This window comes from Talpa occidentalis, unplaced genomic scaffold (genome assembly GCF_014898055.3).
Source record: "Talpa occidentalis isolate TD23 unplaced genomic scaffold, MPIMG_talOcc4v2.1 talOcc4.9, whole genome shotgun sequence".
In the NCBI taxonomy this organism is placed as follows: Eukaryota; Metazoa; Chordata; class Mammalia; order Eulipotyphla; family Talpidae; genus Talpa; species Talpa occidentalis.
In genome coordinates, this window is record NW_023605305.1 from 33,234,744 (window position 1) to 33,251,786 (window position 17,043).

At 51.0% G+C, this 17,043-nt stretch overlaps 1 protein-coding gene across 1 annotated transcript in view; it reads right to left on the bottom strand.

The window, feature by feature from the left end:
* Positions 1 to 1,068: 1,068 nt before the first annotated feature.
* SLC1A7 (solute carrier family 1 member 7) overlaps positions 1,069 to 17,043 on the bottom strand; it is a 34,485-nt gene continuing 18,510 nt past the window's right edge. The window contains exons 3-11 of the mRNA XM_037500231.2: positions 13,941 to 14,156; positions 8,470 to 8,512; positions 5,698 to 5,917; positions 5,177 to 5,276; positions 4,330 to 4,563; positions 3,328 to 3,522; positions 2,468 to 2,602; positions 1,892 to 1,994; positions 1,069 to 1,293 (exon numbers count right to left, since the gene is read on the bottom strand). Of these exons, the coding sequence (XP_037356128.1) occupies positions 1,075 to 1,293; positions 1,892 to 1,994; positions 2,468 to 2,602; positions 3,328 to 3,522; positions 4,330 to 4,563; positions 5,177 to 5,276; positions 5,698 to 5,917; positions 8,470 to 8,512; positions 13,941 to 14,156 (1,465 nt within the window). The 3' untranslated portion in view covers positions 1,069 to 1,074. The remainder of the gene's footprint in view (positions 1,294 to 1,891; positions 1,995 to 2,467; positions 2,603 to 3,327; positions 3,523 to 4,329; positions 4,564 to 5,176; positions 5,277 to 5,697; positions 5,918 to 8,469; positions 8,513 to 13,940; positions 14,157 to 17,043) is intronic.

The window sequence follows — 17,043 nt, forward strand, 5'->3', positions numbered from 1 at the left end:
TCTGGCTACCAGGACAGGCTCACTTGCACTCTGGCTGCCCAGGCAGGCCTGTCCCCACATTGAAAATCCAGACAGACACACCTATCTATGTTCTAGCTTCACAGACAATTATGTTTATGTCCTGGCTACCTGGACAGGCCTGTCTAAATTCCAGCTGCCCAGACAGACCTGCCTGGACTGTGACAGCCTGTATTAGCCCAATAAAGAAATGCTGGCCAGAGTGTGGTCAGTAAACCATAGCACTTTTATTTAGTTATCACTGAACTTACAAACACAGAGAGGTATAGAAAATGTAACTCACTTCATCACACAGGCTTTTGGGGAGTTCTGAACCTAGGGCTACGTGGGCAGCTTGACCAAAGCATCCCAGGTGAGCCTGCCTACCCAGATCTTGGCTGGCCCTCCTGTCCAGTGGGCCAGATATTTCTCAGGGTCCATGCAGCTTGGGTGAAGCCAGCCTATCTCCACATTGGATGAACTGAAGTCTGTGGCATGTGAAAGGCATTGGGCCTTGACCTCCAGGCGGGCCCTTCCTCAGGGATGTTCATTTTAGGCCATGTGTTATGGAATGGAGGGGGTGCTGGCTGGGCTGAGACACAGCTGGAGCAGAACCAGGATGTTGTTGTTATGTCTTCATAAATTGAAAGCAGTAGTATGGAGAGGGGTAATGGTGTCTATGGGACTCCTCTTAGCATCTGGCCCTTTTGGCACCCTGTCCTCCAAGAGGGTGTGGCCTGGACTTGAAAGATGTGAACCAGTCTCCTGGCCCTCACACCACTTGTTCTGAGACCCAGGGCAGGTGTTTTCCACTGTCAGAGCCTCAACTCTATCATCCAGAAAGTGGGGGCTGTAACCTCTGCCTGCTGCCTCACAGGCCAACACAATGGACACATCACAGCAGGGCTGGCCACCGCTTGCCCACCAGGGCTACCTCTCTAGACTCTAATTTCCACCAAGTAGAGTCAATTCTGGCCACACAAGGGAGTGAAGAATGTGCGAGCCTGTCAGCTGCTTAGGAAAGCTAGGAGTTGAGATCCTGCCCTTGGCCCCTAACCCCGAGGCCTCCCTGCAGGCTCAGACATGGGTCTCAAGCTCTCTGATCTCAATGGTGCAGTGGTGCAGGCTGGTGGTGGCCAGCTCCTCATTCTGCTCCACCTGGACGGGGACATGGTGGGGACAGGCAGGGCCCAGGGTCAGCTCCGAGGCCTTAGCCACGCTCTTCACACAGCCATTCTGCTGTGTCACCATGATCTCCTGGAGGCTCACCGGCTTGGTCTCACCAGGTGGAAGTTTCTGAGGAGGGGAAATAACCTGGGGAGCAGCTGGAGAACCTGCAGCCAGACTCCAGGGAGGACAGAACAAGCAAAGGGCTGGGGACCAGGGGTCAGCTTTCCTACAGAGGTGCTGTGAGGCCCCTCTGGACTCCTGTTCCTGCTGTCCTGCCTCCTCTCAGGACTGTCTTAGTGGAGGGAGGGATCTGACCCCAGAGTTCAGTAGCAGCTCCCTGCCTGGGCTTCACTTTCCTCCCCTGGAGTAGGGGAGCCTGCTACACGTGGTTATTGAAGGAGCCCTGAAGACACAAATATTTGCATCATTGTAGGTAGGACCAATGCCACCCCCATATGAAGGTTCAAGCCCCCTCAAGGGCAGTTTTTGTTTCACCAATGCACCTCCTAGTTCTAGGTCAGTATCAGCTGTGGTGGGTGCTCAAAACTGTTAGAGGAATTAGTTACCCCTGCACTAGATGAGAGACTGAGGCTGGGCAGCATGGAGGGACTGGCTGAAGGCTGCTCAGTTGGTTGGTGGCAGATCCTGTACCCTGCCCATCCTGGCCTGCTCTACCCTCCTGGTAGCCTTTGGCAGCCAGGCTGGGAGGGAGGCATTGTCTTACCTTGGTGTCCATGTCCTGAGCAAAGTCCTTCCGGCAAATGTGGGCCATGATCCCAGCGGCCAGCGCATCACCCAGCACGTTAATCATAGTGCGGAAACGGTCCCTGCTAAGCCAAGGCAGGTAGTGAGCAGCTCCACTGTCAGCATTGCTGGGGGTGTGTGTGGGGGGGTGACGCTCCTCCACCCCTACCCCCACACCCCCACTCCCCGCAGCACCTGCCAGAGCAGAGGGGAAGTGAGGTGCCTTCCAGGGCCTCTTCAGCCACCTCCTTGGAGATGTCCAAGTGGGCTGCTGCAGGGCCGGCCTCATGCGCCTGTGACCGTGTGCTTGCACAGCGCCTGTTCTCGGAAGGGCCTGAGCCTGGTTTCATGCATTGCTCTCATCACCTCGAAATTGTGTCATTTTTGATGCTGGGACCTCACATTTTCATTTTTGAAAACTGGTCTCACAAATGATGTAGCCAGGCTGGTGTTGATGAGTAAGACACCCCCACTGTGCAAACCAGGGCAGTTCCCCCTCCCACCCAAATGGCTGCTGCTTGAGGGGTGTGGGCAGGTGGGGGTGAGCCCCACTCACAGAGCCCAGTCGATAGCGATAATGAGGGCAATGTCATCAGTGGGCAGTCCCACGGAAGTGAGCACGATGACCATGGTGACGAGCCCGGCCTGGGGAATGCCAGCTGCCCCGATGCTGGCTGCAGTGGCTGTGATGCTGCAAGAGGGGCAGGGAGAGAAGAGGAGGAGCAGAGGGCAGGGTGCCTGTCAGGGAGAAGGCCAGAATGCCAGGGCCTCTGAGATAGCTACACGGGAGCTGCTAGGAGAGCCCCATCAGAGCGTTCTCGGGGGCTGGGAAGTATGTCCCTGCATGAGGGTCTATGGCTCCACGGGCTCCCATCCCTGGTCTCACAGAACCACCTAAGGAACTACAGGAAAACTCTTGTCTGCAGCTGCTCCTCTATAGGTTTCCAGGAAGCTGCCCAGGGATTCTGATTGCCCACAGCACAGCTCTACCAGCATCCTTCTGGAGGTAGATCCCCAGACTGGTACCGCTGGGCTGACAGGCAAGGCTGACTCTGCCCCTCCTCACCCCAGCATCCTTTCTCAGTTCCAGCCACACCAGTGACCACTCCACCGTCCGTTTGCCCTGCCCTTGGCCTCTGTTTCCCCCCGGCCCGCCTGCAGTAACCTCCCCTGCTCTGTGTGGCAGCCTGCAGGGCTTCCTCTGGGCGTCGGCTCCCCAGCCCACAGCACTGGAGAGGGAGCCATGTCCCGAGTCACAGAGGATGGCTCACACTCCTGGCCCAGCACTGACCAGCTGTGTGGCGTGGGAGGAGCTCCCCCCCTCTGGTTTCAGAGACCCTATCAGATCTGAAAACAAGGGCATCCTGAGGCTCCCAGCCCCTGCCCTCATCCACACAAGCTCAGGGGCGTGCCCACCTGATGGTGATGATCTGGCCGAAGTCCAGCTCATAGTTGTTGACCTGGGCGATGAAGATGGTGGCCACGGCTTCGTAGAGTGCGGTGCCGTCCATGTTGATGGTGGCGCCTACGGGCAGCACGAAGCGAGCAATGCGTCGGTCGATGTGGTTGTTCTCCAGGAGGCACTTGAAGGTGATGGGCAACGTGGCTGAACTGTGGGCAGAGAGGCCAGGGTTTGCCCACTGCCACCCCTCTTCAGCCTGGGATGAGCTTCAGGACAGTCAGGACCTCTGGGCTGTCATGTTGGGGGAGGACGGGCTGAAGGGACTTTGACAATGGTCACCTGGGGTGCCCTTTGGAGGTGGGGTCAGTGCCAAGCCAGACCCGCCAGGGCCTGGGGCAGCTGAGAGAGTCAGAAGGGGAATGCCCACTGGCAGAGCCGACCGTGTGCCAGGTACTGTGTGCTTCACAGCTTCTCCTGAGAGGTTGAGTCCATTTTAGAGATGAAGAAACAGAAGCCTGGAGGAGAGGAGGGGCCGGCCCAGAGCTGCACGTTGTGCATGTGTAGAGCTCTGGCCTAGACTCCCTGAGCCGCCTCTAGCCAAGTGGCCCTGGCAGGTTTCTTAACCTGTGTGAGCCTGGCCTTCAACGGGAACACCTAGACCAGAGCTCTTAAGAGTCAACATGTACGTGCTTAGAACGGTGTCTGCCTTGCCAGCTACTGGCTACAATGGCAGCCGCTACTATTCCTGTTACTGGGCCTCCCAGGGTAGTTCTGGGAGTAGAACTCTCATCCCTATTCTCCCCCAGGTCACTGCCTGGGGAGCCCACCCCACCTGCCAGAGCCTGTAGTCGGGCCTTAACGTATTACACCTCAAAAACCAGTCTTACTACCACAGCTACCTCCACATTTGTGAAGTGGGCTGTGCCTACATTTTCTGTGGTTTGTGGCTATAGACAAATGATGGCTGGACAGATGGACAGTTCAGGTTACGCCACCTGCTGCCCGATGCCCCATACCTGGAGGAGGTGGCCAGTGCGATGAGCAGGGCCTGGAGGATGCCGCGGATGAAGATGATGGGGTTCTTCTTGGTGATGAAGAAGTAGAGCAGGGGCAGGATGAAGAGGCCATGGATCAGCAGCCCACACACCACAGTGATGGCATAGAAGCCCAGCTTCTTTCTGACGACTGTGGGGTCGTCCATCTCCAGGATTTTGCCGGCAATGAGGAACACAATGCCAAAGGGGAAATACCTGGGGGTGGGCAGGGCAGCAGGCTCAGTGCCAGACAGGTAAGTGCTAGGCTGTATCACTGCCTGGTCTCCCAGACTCCAGGGAGAAGCCGGACTGTGTGCCCAGGTGCCCAGCCCAGGACATTGTTAATAACATCCTCAGCCAACCACCCCCCCTTCCCTAGTCCTGGCCTCTGAGGCCAGTGCTCGCCCTCAGGAGGCCCATGTTTCAGCCCAGCAATGCCACAACCTCTAGGGTGACCTTGAACAGGTCTCTGCATATCCCTCTCTAAACTGTGCAAGGTTAGAAGATTCCTAAGGTCTGAATTTTAACCAAAGAGTGGCAGCTGGTTCTCACTTCTGTTTCTTTTCTCCAAAAATTGAGCTGATGAGATTCCATGTGACAGGGAAACTGAGGCTTGGGATAGCAGGGCCAGGCTTACTTCTTAGCTCTACTCCTTCTGATTGAGCCAGAAGTGGCATCCAGGGTTGGAACTAGCCTGGTCAGGGGGGATATAGTGGGACACATGGACACATGGAGTTCTGCAAGCCCAGGCCCAGGCTGAGCCTCCTAGGAGAGCAGAGGATGGGACCGTGGTGTTCCTCCACCTCCCAGGGCAGGCGAGCAGGCTTACCACACAGCCACCGCCACGATCTTCATGACAGACTCATTGAGGCACTGGCAGAAGCTGACCAGAGGGGTCCCACTGTCACCCATACGGCCCAGCATGATGCCTGAGGAGGCAGGCACACACAAGCAAATCACAGGTGCTGCAGGTGTCACAGATGCTGCAGACTGAGATGCAGGCAGGTGCCCTGCACGTGCTGACACGCTGGTGGCCAAGCAGGGACAGACCCCGTGCACGGCTCACCTCTGCCCTTGACTGACTTCCTAGCAGCCTGAGCTACCACATCCCTCCCTCTTTTTCTCAGGCTCTGCCACTTGGCCAAGGTGGTGACCTCCTGACAGGGATGTTATCTCTTCCTCTTCTCCCACCCACACCCTATACAGCAGCTAGCGTCACTCCCTGCCAAAATGTCCTCCCTGAGCTCCGAGACCATGAAAAAGGACATCCAGGCTACCAGATTCAGGGAAGGATGAATTCAGGGAGGGGCTGGCTCCAGGTCACACTGTGGCCCAGCTGGCAGCGCATACCCATGCTGGCAGAGAAGATGACGATGCCCAGCACGTTCATGCCATCGCTGGTGCCAGGTTCTGACTTGTAAACCACCTCGGGCGGTGGGGTCAGGTCGAGGGTGAAGTTCTGGACCCGAGAGCCATTCTCTTCCTGGATGCCGTAGATGAGGATGCGCCGAGGAGAAACCTCTGATGCCCTCGTGGGCGACTTGACAATAGGGATAGTCTTGGTGCGGTACTGGTGGCGACACCCCAACCAGGAAGGAGTCAGGGCCAAGTGTGGTTAACATCAACAACAACATGGAAGCACATCTGCGTCTACTTATGAGCTATTTGATGGGCAGTAACCTCATGAGGTAGTCAGGACAGGGTTATTACCAATATTTTACCAAAAAAGAAAATGGAGATTTCTTCATCCATCTACACTCCACCCAGATGTGCCTCTCCATCCCTCCAACCGTGTATGCATTATTACACCACCAGGGTTTGCTTCTAACCATTGTCCACCTCATCTTTCCCTGTAACCCTTCATTTATCCATCTATCCCTTATCAACCATCCATTACCCATTCACTTAACAGCCAGCCAGCCCCGGCTTCCACTAAGGGAAACCTGGACCTACTATTTGGCCTTCGACCAAGACCTGAATACTCAGGGTAATGCTAACATCTTTATGTTTGATAGGTATTGTCAGTATAACTGAGAGTTTGATCAACAGGAGGCGGCTTGATAAAGTTAATTCTTATATTAGAACCCACAAAAAGGAGGCCACGTGGGTAGATCAGCCCACACCACGAATCTAAACCTAAGATAGCCTGAACTTAAGGGAAACACCTGTTAAAACACCCAAACTATATCAATCACAACCCTCTAACTCAGCTTCAGCTGTGGTCAGGTTACTTTCCCCTGGAAAACAGGACCTGCTAATTTCATATGGATATCCCCAACCTCCTAGCCAGTCGTGTCCTGTTTCTATGTGGCCTCTTCTGATGATCAATAAAATGTGCTCCTGTCCAAAATGCCTCATAAGAGTGATCCACTACTTGTCAGGCACTATCCGTGGGTTGTTTTCCCTTGAATAACAGACATCAACCACCAAACTTTTAAAAGAGGACAAAAAACTCTGCTGATGAGGTGAGGCCCCAGCTGGGAAGAATCAAGTAGCTAAGGTAGCTGCCTTTCCTCTGCCCCCAGGGCATTCCTGGCCTTTTCCTCTCATCCCTCAAGTACTAGAAGCCCAAACTGGAGTCTCCTAGCCTCCCAAACACTGAAGTATCATAAGGTAAGCCTTCTGAGGGGAGGTGGATAGGGTTGGAGAGAGCCACACAGGAAATGTATAGGACTGAAATTTCTGTTCTTCAGTTTCTTCATCTGTAAAATGAGAATCATACAAATATCTGCCTCATTAGATAAGCCAGACAACATGCACAAAGTGCTTACCACAGAGCCTGCCACACAGCTAGCCTTATGTAATGACTGCTGTTATCACCACCACTGCTATCATCATCATTCCAGTGCTGAACACTCTGTGCAGGGTCCCCAGAGACACAGGATTGAGCCCAAGATTTCTTCCCTGACTAACTGTCTGAATCAGACAGCTTCACAAAGAAGGGGACATTTGATTTGGGTCTTGAAGGAGTTTGTCAATAGAAAAAGGGGATTCCAGGTGGATATGAAGAAAAGCAGTGCTCTCTCTCTTCTGTCTTCAATAATTCCCCATCACTGCTGGGATAAAACCAAACTCCCTATTTAGAGCCCATTACTAAGCAACTCATAGCATTAAAGAAGACCCTAAAGTTAGCAAAGATACAGTGCTTGGCTTGAGGTCCGTGGTTCCTTATTTTGGAGCCTCCTCTCCAGCCCTCAGCCACCTCCTTGGTGTCCCCACACCCCCGACAGAGCCCAGCACAGGGAAGAGGGTCAGGAAATGCTTGCTGGATTGAGTCAACCAACCCTCCATAATTTTAGAAAAGGGAAAAGAATAGGATATTATTATATATGCAGACAAAGACTGCCACACAAGGATGTTTACCATCATTTCCAAAGGGCAAAACTTTGAAAACAAAGACCACCCAAAGGAGGGTCTGGGTGAATGTCCTACAGTCCAGCCTTACAAAGGGTGATTGCATCACCACTGAATAGTGTATTTTAAGAAACATTTACTAACCAGAAAAAAAGCTCATGACATAAATAGGGATGGGGGTGGTGCAGGCTGCACACTGTCTATGCACAATGATCCTAGTTTTATTTTTGAAAACATTTATGCAGAGAAAAGACAAGACTAGAAGCATACCAGCTACTTCCACTACTGCTAGGGCCAGGAAATAGAGATGATTTTTATTTTCTACTTTATATATTTTTTAGTATTTTCCTAATTTTCTACAGTGAACGGTATTACTGTTCTTATGAGAAGGACAGAGGATTTTTGTTTTAAAGAAAGAGAAAACAAGCTTAGGAACAGACAGGCCGGGCTTTGCCCACTAGCTCTATCATTTCTGAGCAGTATCTGCTGGGTAAATGTTTGAATCCTTTGGAGCCTTGGTGTCCTCACTGAGGAGACGGCCCTGTCCTTTCTGCAGGGCAGAGTATTGTGAGGACTGAGTGAGATGGTGTGTGAGCGCGCGAGCACGTGGCTGAGAGCAAGGACAGAGCAGGCATTACATAAGGGGAAGCCGGCCTAGGGATCCAGCCACAGGATCCAGCCACAGGTGGCGCTAGGGAACTAGGCCCCCCTCCTTCCCCTTCCCTAAGTTCCCTCCCCTATCCCTATGCAGCCTAGGGACCCCCTCACCTGTTTGAATGTGGCTTCCACAAGGTTGGCTGGGAACATGTTCCTGGGAAGAGAGTCAGAAATTGCAGAGTTCCAGATCCAGGACAGGAGGGAACTTGGGGTCATCTGAACACCACCCTGGGCACTTGAGGCCTTCATGACCTAGCTCCACTCCCTCTGCAGTCTCAGCTCCCCACTCCCAGCCACAACCCCTCTTCCCCCACCCTCCCAAGCCCTGGGGGTATGAGCTCCTGTGAGCTCCAACACCATTTGCTTACAGTTCCTCAAATATGCTGTGTGCTTTTCCAGCTCCAGGCCTCTGTCCACACTGTTCCTCTAGATTAGAATACCCCTCTTGCTTCGCTGGCTGGCTAACTCCTGCTCAGACCTTCTTTGACTGCTCAGGCCAGTTCTGTGACCCTTCTGCAGGTCACCCATGTTCCAGCCCATGCACTGGCTGATGTGGCCATCTCCCCGTCTCCCCCGCTCCGCCCCAGTCTCACAGAAGTGGATTCCATTATTCATATTTTATCTGTGGCACCCACAGAAGTGGGGGCATTATTTTTATTAATATTTTCATAAAGTTAAAGGAGAAGGGGGTCTTGTCCTACCAGATTTGAAAGCATAAAGATGTGACTGTCAAAACAGTGAGATGCTGGCAGTCTTATCAGAAAAATCAGTGTAATAGGAACATAGCCCAGAGCCAGAACTTCATACAGCCAAGAATTTCATGTCTGATAGAAGTTGCTTTGGTGAGGACAGGAAGTGAGAAAAGATCAGTGAGGGAAGGAAGGATTCATTAAAAAGTGTTGTGCAATTGACCAGCTATTTGAAAAATAGAAGTTACATCCGTATTTAATACTTAGCACCCAAAAACTTTCCACATGGTTTAATAACTAAAAAGAAAACTGAAACCATAAGAAAGTAGAAGAAAATGCTAATATTTTACCAGCTTTCAGCATTTGGAAGGACTCTCTAAGAACAAAATGAGCAATAAAAAAGTCACCAGATTTTACTACATTAAAATTAAGAATTTTCCAAATACCATATGGTATCCTGGATTGGATTCTGAAAAAAAGAAAATTAGCAGAAAAACTGGTGGTAAAATACAAATCTAATGGAATCCTGTCATCTACTATATAGCATTGCATGACTTTATTTCTTAGTTTTGACAAATAAGTGGAAGTTGCTAACACGGGTGGGGTGGGGGGAGTTGGGTGTGGGTATCTGGGTGTGGGTATCTTTGCATCTTTTCTGTAAACCTAAAATTATTCCAAAATAAAAGTTGAAAAAATTAAGAAGCTCTAAGATGGAACAATCCGAATAAATTTAGAAAGCAAATGACAAACTGGGCAAGTTCTATAACAAAGTCCTGTATCTTTAGGAGCTTTTAAAAAGCTTGTCTTTGTTTTAGTGTTCAGCCTCCCTCTGCAGGCTACCAGGCCCCTGGAGGCAAAGGGCTGCCTTCTGTTCCCTGCTGTGTCCCCAGCACCTGCAAAATCGCCTGGTGCTGGGTCAATATTTGCTGCCTAAATAAATGGCACATAAAACACTGATATTCCCAACAGAAAAGAAAGTCACCACTGGGCAATTCACTTAAAAAAAGCTTTTAAAAAACATTTGGCTTCATCACTAAATTAAAGACACTTTCACCTATCAAATGGGTAAGGTATTTTTTTATTAAAAATATTTTTTTATTTAATTTTTAAAAAAAATTTGAATCATAGAACGTTACCTCCGTAACTCTTAAAATTTTCTTCTACTTTCTTATGGTTTCAGTTTTCTTTTTAGTTATTTCTTTAAACCATGTGGAGTGTTTTTGGGTGCTAAGTATTCAATACGGATGTAACTTCTATTTTTCAAATTGAGGTAGCATTGGTTTACAGCACTATTTTTAGTGCAGATTGACACCCCTTCAAATGTATGTCACCAGACCACACCCATCACAGAAGTACCAGTTACCCTGCAACACAGCCCATGGGACCCTCCACTTTTTGCTCCCACCCCAACACCCCCAGGTCAGGAATCTTTAAAATGGCCACACGCAATGCTGAGGAGGGTTGGTGACCCGGGCACCCTGCAGCCTTTCTGTAAAGCAGTTTAGCGATTCATGTCAAGGGTTTTAAGAACATTCTTTGTCTTTATGGTTTTCTTCCAGGATTTATTCTAAATCAGAGATGCTAACAAGGATGCCCCCTCCGCTCACACCTCCTCCACCTGGATGGCTCCTCCCACTCTTGTTTGTTGCCAGTCTCTCCTGCTCTTTCAAGACTCAGCTAATACATGCATGGGGGTGTATACAGGAATACGAGTGAGCATTATTTCTTAACTTTACACCCCAGCAGCTTCTGTTGTAAAGCAGAAACTAATTTTTTTTCCACTGCTGCTAAAATACAGGTTCAGTGAAAGCATATGGCAGGAGAAACAGGGCTTAGAATGAGCGGCCAAGTCAGAAAAACAGGAAGGAAAGGCCATGGCTGCTGCCATTAATTTGTCACAAAGGGGAGAAGCAGTAGGGGTCAGGAGCTGAAATCTTAGAAGCTCAAATAAGGTCCCTCCCCAGCCTCTCAATGAGTTATAAGGCTTTTGCCACCAGAATAGTAGCTGCCTACAATGGCTTTTGACATCAAACAGACGTAAAGCACCAAAACCAGGCTAGTGCTGGGGTGTTCTTCCACACACCAGGCACACAGCCCACCAGAGGCAATGGTCTACCCTCCTGGGCGCTCATGACAAAATGGACGATACTCATGCTGTGCTGATTGTTGAATAGAAAAATCTCTCCCGGGCATGGGTTTAAGAGGTTTGAGTGACTTTCAGGGTGGTTTTCTAATGAAACTTAGAGCAAAGCCTGCATTAGGCTGAGCAGAAACTTAACAACATTTAAAAAGTAGAAGAAACCTAATGGACTTATACATAGTGGATGGTACCTAGTATGTATATTTCCTTTAAAATTAGAGCAAATGTCTACTGTGGCAAGGGGCAGCCAGTGGCCTACCCAGTCTCCTCTCTCTCCTTTTTATACTATCCGTGTAGCCCTGGTAGACTAGTATAGAAGCCCTGGGATATTCTGGGGACCCACAGGGCCTTGCCATCAAATCCTGTTTCCAGCCTCTCTTCCAAAAGAAGGAGCAGTATGATGTAGGTGGAGTCATTGGGGAGTGCTTCTTGGAAAACTTGGGAAAGGTGCCCATTTGGCCAGGACTTTTGATCCCTGATTTTTTTCTTTCTGCCTGGACTGTGGTTGTAATAGCTAGTGATTGAGCTACCCTCTTGAAACACAAGGTACACTGATGATGAAAGGCAAGTGCTGTGAGCCACAAGGCACACAGGTTGGAGGGAGCCTGGGGTCCTAGGACCACAGACTGCCCACCTCTGAACTGTTATGTGGGAAAAGTCGTGAGCCTTAATCTTGCCAAGCCTCTGCTGCTTTAGGTTTCTCTTAACTAACAGTGAAAAGCAATGCCTGACTAATACGTGTGCTCCTATTAGTAATCAATGAACTCAGGCTCCAGATTTAAACAAAGAATTATGTTTTTGATTATTAAATGGGAACATGCAGAACATGTGACTTTGAACACCCATAGAAGCCTTCCATTTGCCCCTTGAGGCCTGTGGTCCTGGCGGCAGTTACATAAAATGCAGACATAGCCCCCTGGGAGCCATGCCCATCAAGGACACACTCCGTCCGGGCCTCCCAGCACATCTCCCGGAGCAAAGTACAGTCCACCTTGTGGCTCCTCTCCTCTCTTACTATTTGTAGGTTCCCACTGGGATGACTCCCAACTAACCCCAATTCCATGTCCCCAACCAGGCAGCAGAGGTGGGAATTGTTCTTTCCTACGCCCAGATCCCGAGAACTTCGTCCAATTCCTGAGAGAGTAACTGGGAGCTATAAATAGAGTCATTACTTAATCCCTCTGGTGTTTTAATAAGATTGGGGGAAAAAAGCAAGGGCCGAGCTCTGATTAGTGTTCTATTTGGGGTTTCTCTGTGAAGCTGTTGGAGCCAATGTCAGTTTTCCGGAGCCCCTACTTGGAGCCCTAGGAAATGGATCCATGTCATGGGGGATCATCCAGGAACAGGCTGTGGTGTTTCTCTAGATGCATCTTAGAGATGGATGTGTATGTGCCCCCCACTGCCCCGAGGGGTGCTGTGGACCCTTATTCCCCTGTTTAGTTGGCACCCACATCTTTCCCACTTTTTACTTGTCTCACCACCTCAGTTCCCAGTTATCAGCCTTGGTAGCCACCTCCCTAGGCCAGAGCAAGTGTGAGGGGTACCCTCACTGCCAGGGTCCTCATTTTCTGTACCATGTCTCAGAATGTGACAGCTGGAATGGGTCTCAGAGAGTGACTGTCCTCACGCCCTTCTTGTCTGCCCAAATATGGCGGACAGTCTGATGTTGTCATTTGTCCTTGCTGCCCACCCCCCCACTCCCCAGTTCCTGGCACAATGTTTTCTCCCAGAACAGGTGCTTAATAAAGGTAGGTGAATGGAACAGAAGTGACTGCTACCCTCTCAGGGCAAATTCGTGACCCCAGTCACATCCCGTTCACTCCATCCTACTCCTGCTCATCTCTCCCAAATGCACGGGCTTCCTTTTTCTAAAGGGTACAGTCCCCCCCTCAGCCTGGATTCACGGTCTTCAAGCTTGGGCTCTGATTTGTCCTCCCAGCTCCATCTCTCAGAATCTGCTCCCAGAAGCTTCTGATCATTCCCTGAAGGCTCCTGTTGACTGTGGCCTTTGAGTTTCAGAACCACAGAATTAGAAAGAATCTTGGAAACTACTGGGGAAATGAAGACCCAGAGACAGGGACTGACCTGCCCAAGGCTATACAGAGACTTCTGGGCAGAGCTGAGACCAGATTTCTCTTTCCAATCTTCTGGCTCCCTGTCCTGGGAAGCATGTGATCTCTCTCTCCAGCCTCTCCTCTGACCTAGAAATGGTGACAGTGAGGTCTAACTGTTAGCTTTGCAAAACAACTTGCCTCAGGGTTGAGACTGACCAGGGGGGAGAAAACCTCAAACCAGAGGGATCAATTTTCCCCATGTGAAAATCAACCAGGAACAGCAACCGCTGCTGGAACATCTGACACTGACACGTTGTGCATCTGATCCAGAGCCCTCAGCCCCTGAGCGGGAAGGCGGTGCTGGGGAGGATGGGGGCTCCCTGAGCACCAGCAATTCCTTTCATCATGAGGAAAGCTGTTTCGAATCAAAGACTCCAAGAAAAGATGAATCATAGTCACCAAATCTTAGAAATAATGGATCTTAGAAAATGAAGCTTCTCGAAATTCCACTCCCTTGGCTCCTAGAACAACTGCTTTCCTGGTTCTCCTCCCGGGCCTCTCTCACTCCTACTCTGTCAGCTCTACATACCTCCCCAAGGTGGCAGTGGGCCAAGGCTCACCTGGAGCCTCTGCCTCACCCGCTTGGCACATCCTCCCTCAGCAAGTCCTCCCAAGCAGGATTCTGGTGGCATGGGTTACCGGATAAGGTCCAGCAGGGCGTCGGCTGAGCTCATGATGGGCTTCCCGCTCTGCTCAGTCGTCTCCTTTTGGGCTGCCCCTCCTGGGTGGATGACAGAGACCATGATGATGCCCACGATGACTGCCAAGAAGGTGGTCCACAGGTAGTATGCCACGGTGAGGATGCCCAGGCGACTGGAGGTCTTGGCATCCAGAGAGGCGAGGCCGGACATCAAACTGGGAGAGCAATGTTCATCGGGGTCTGTTGGGGAACATGAGGGCTGGGCACCCAAGCATACCCACTCTCACTCCCCTTTTGGCTCTGTCCAGCACTCTCACAGTGCTCTTGGGAACAGGTGGGCACAGGAATCCCCTTCCCAATAGTGCTGACCTTGTGATTCCTTCTCACCTCTCTCTGCTCTGCTCTCTGCCCTGAGCCCAGCGTCACCAGCCAAGTCCTTTCAAGTCTCAAGGTCTTTTCATGGGCTGTTTCCTCTGTTTGGGGTCCTCTTATCAGCATCCTTTATTTGCCTAACTCCTACCCACCAGGTACGGCCAAGCTCAGTGCCACTTTATTGGTGAAATCTTTGTCACTACCTGCTTCTCACCCAGAGTCAGGAACCCATTCTGAGGCTCCGAGAGCCCCAGCCTCCTGTGACGATCCTGGTGGTCACTCGCCTGTCTCTCACACCAGACTGGAGGACTTGTGAGAACAGGGACAGGTCTGACTTCCCTGTGGGTCCCCAGTGGCCAGCCTCGCTTCCTGGAGCTGCCAGTAAGCAGGGGTTACTGCAGGTGTGCCGAGTGAACTAATGACGGAGAGTGAGAGAATGAGTCAGAGCACTAGGCTGGGAGTTGGTGCCCTCCACCTAGTCCAAGTTCTGTCCACTAGCTATGGGCAGAAAGCCACTCCCCATCTTGGTGCCTCGGGTCCCCATCTATAAAATGGGGCCATGGTTAGATTTTTCTCCTGCAAGGTGCCACCTTGTGGCCACCTTCGGTTAGTGCCCCGGCCCACACTCCCCCTGGTGGGAGGCTGTGGTGACAGGACCTGTGGGTTCCCTCTCTTGGCTGCTCCCACCCCTGTCCGTGCTGACCTGGGCTCTCTGCCCACCAGTGCAGGTGAGCCTCTTATTTACTCTTCTCACGGCCCCTGGGCTGCAGGGCCCAGGAGTGAGAGATTAGTTAAGGAGATGCTTGTGCTTTGCTTTACTGCCAAAAGGATTTTTTTCCCCCAGAGCCCTTTCACTCTTTCAGATAAAGGAAATATTTTTCTAATTTTAATCATGTAAACAAGAGCACATAACCCCTTCGTCCTGTTGACATTAGACTCTGGAGCAGGCAGCAGACAGCATCCAGCATCAGGCTGAGCACAGAAAGTCTCTTCCCTAACACAGGCTGCAGTCACATTTGTGTGCACTCCGATCTTCCAGCTTGCCACAGCAAAGACTCACTCTTCTAAGATACAGTTTAAAGTCCCCCTCCTCTAGGAAGCCTTCCCTGACCACGAGCCTGGGCGAGAGTTCTTTCTCTGGACTCCCACGCCGTTGTATTGTGGTGCAACCCAGCCTTCGCCTCACTGAGGTGCTGTTTACTGAAAGTGTCTCCAGGGCAGGGTCTGATTTCAATGCTGGGTCCGCAGAGCCAGGCACAGGGCCCAGCTAGAGTATAGCAATTCTCTGATGAGGAAGTTTTTACAACCTCTGTTCATTCTTCTCTGCCAGGACGCCATATGTGAGTATTGGGCTTAGGGTGGGTCTCAGACATTAATCCTGAAGGGATAATGGGATTGCATGGCTGGGGGAAATGGAAGAGTGCCCTGCAGCCATTATCCATGAGAGCGATTATCCCTAGCTCAGAAACTGTCATTGGGTGGTGAGATTCTGGGTAATTTTTATTTTTATTTTAAATGAGTTTTCATGTTCTCTATTAGAATGAACATGTCTTGCTTTGTGTTGCTGCCTCACCTGGTCCTCATACAAGGCTGTAAGTCGGCCCTGCCCTGAAGACTCACACTGCGAGCCACTGAGCTTCCCAGTCGGCATATTAAAAAAGCGCAAAGAAACAGGTGAGATGAATTTTTGGTGAAATTAATTTTAATAATTCTTTAATCCATTGGATCCAAAATACTGTCATTTCATTGTGCAGTCAATATACACGTGTTATGCTCCTGCAGGTGTTTGAATTTGATTTTAATTTGTAAAATTAAAATCTGCAGTAAAATTAAGTTCCGCAGTTGCACCAGCCACATTTCAAGGACTCAGTAGCCACACTGTGTAGTTTGAGGGACAGATAACAAACTCAGGGAGTGGGAGGTCACCGGCCCAGCCATTGGCTGGTAAGCTGTAGTTGGTTTCACTCCTGTGGAAGAAGAGGGTGTTTTGGTTTTGGCTGACTGATTTCAGTGTGGTCCACTCCACGGAAGGCCTCTTGTGGCGTTGACGAGCCTCCCCACGGCAACCCTCGGATTTGTGGTGGTGAGCTCTCTATCTTTGGGGGCATCCAGTTGGAGCTGTGATGGTTGCTGTTGGGATGCTAGAGGAAGGTTTCAAGATTGAGTAGGAGATTCTCTGAGGATGACCCTTCCTTCTGGCTCAGATTTATGGTGAGGGGGAAATGGATAACCTTGCCTCTCTGACTCTCAGCCTGGCTGGGTGTTCCAGGAGTCCCCAAGGTCCTTGAGGGTCTAGGGGACAGCTTCAGGGAGCAAAGAGGTCTGAGGCTCCCTCCTAAGCCATCTGGCTACTACTCAGGGCCAATGGATTGTGGATCAAGAGTTGCGGTGATTGGGGAATCTCCTGAGCTCCAGGGCTCAGCCTGTTTCAATCTGGTAATTGCTCCACTTACAGAGGGATGGGGGGAGGGAGGCAGCAGCTGCTGGGCTCCTCAGGGAGGGAGAATAAAGCCTCTTACTCACGGGCACCTGGTTCCCACACCACCCCCTGAGGTGAGTGTCCTGACCCTCTCTGATGTTGGGAAGTACCCAATGCTGCTTGTGTCCCTGGCTATGGAGTGTGGTCAGGCTGCCTGGACTGCTGAGAGCCCCCTTCCTGTTTGACATCCTTGGTGGCTCCCCAAAGCCCTCAGTCCACACTCCTTCAAGGCCTTGGGTCCAGTGTGGCCT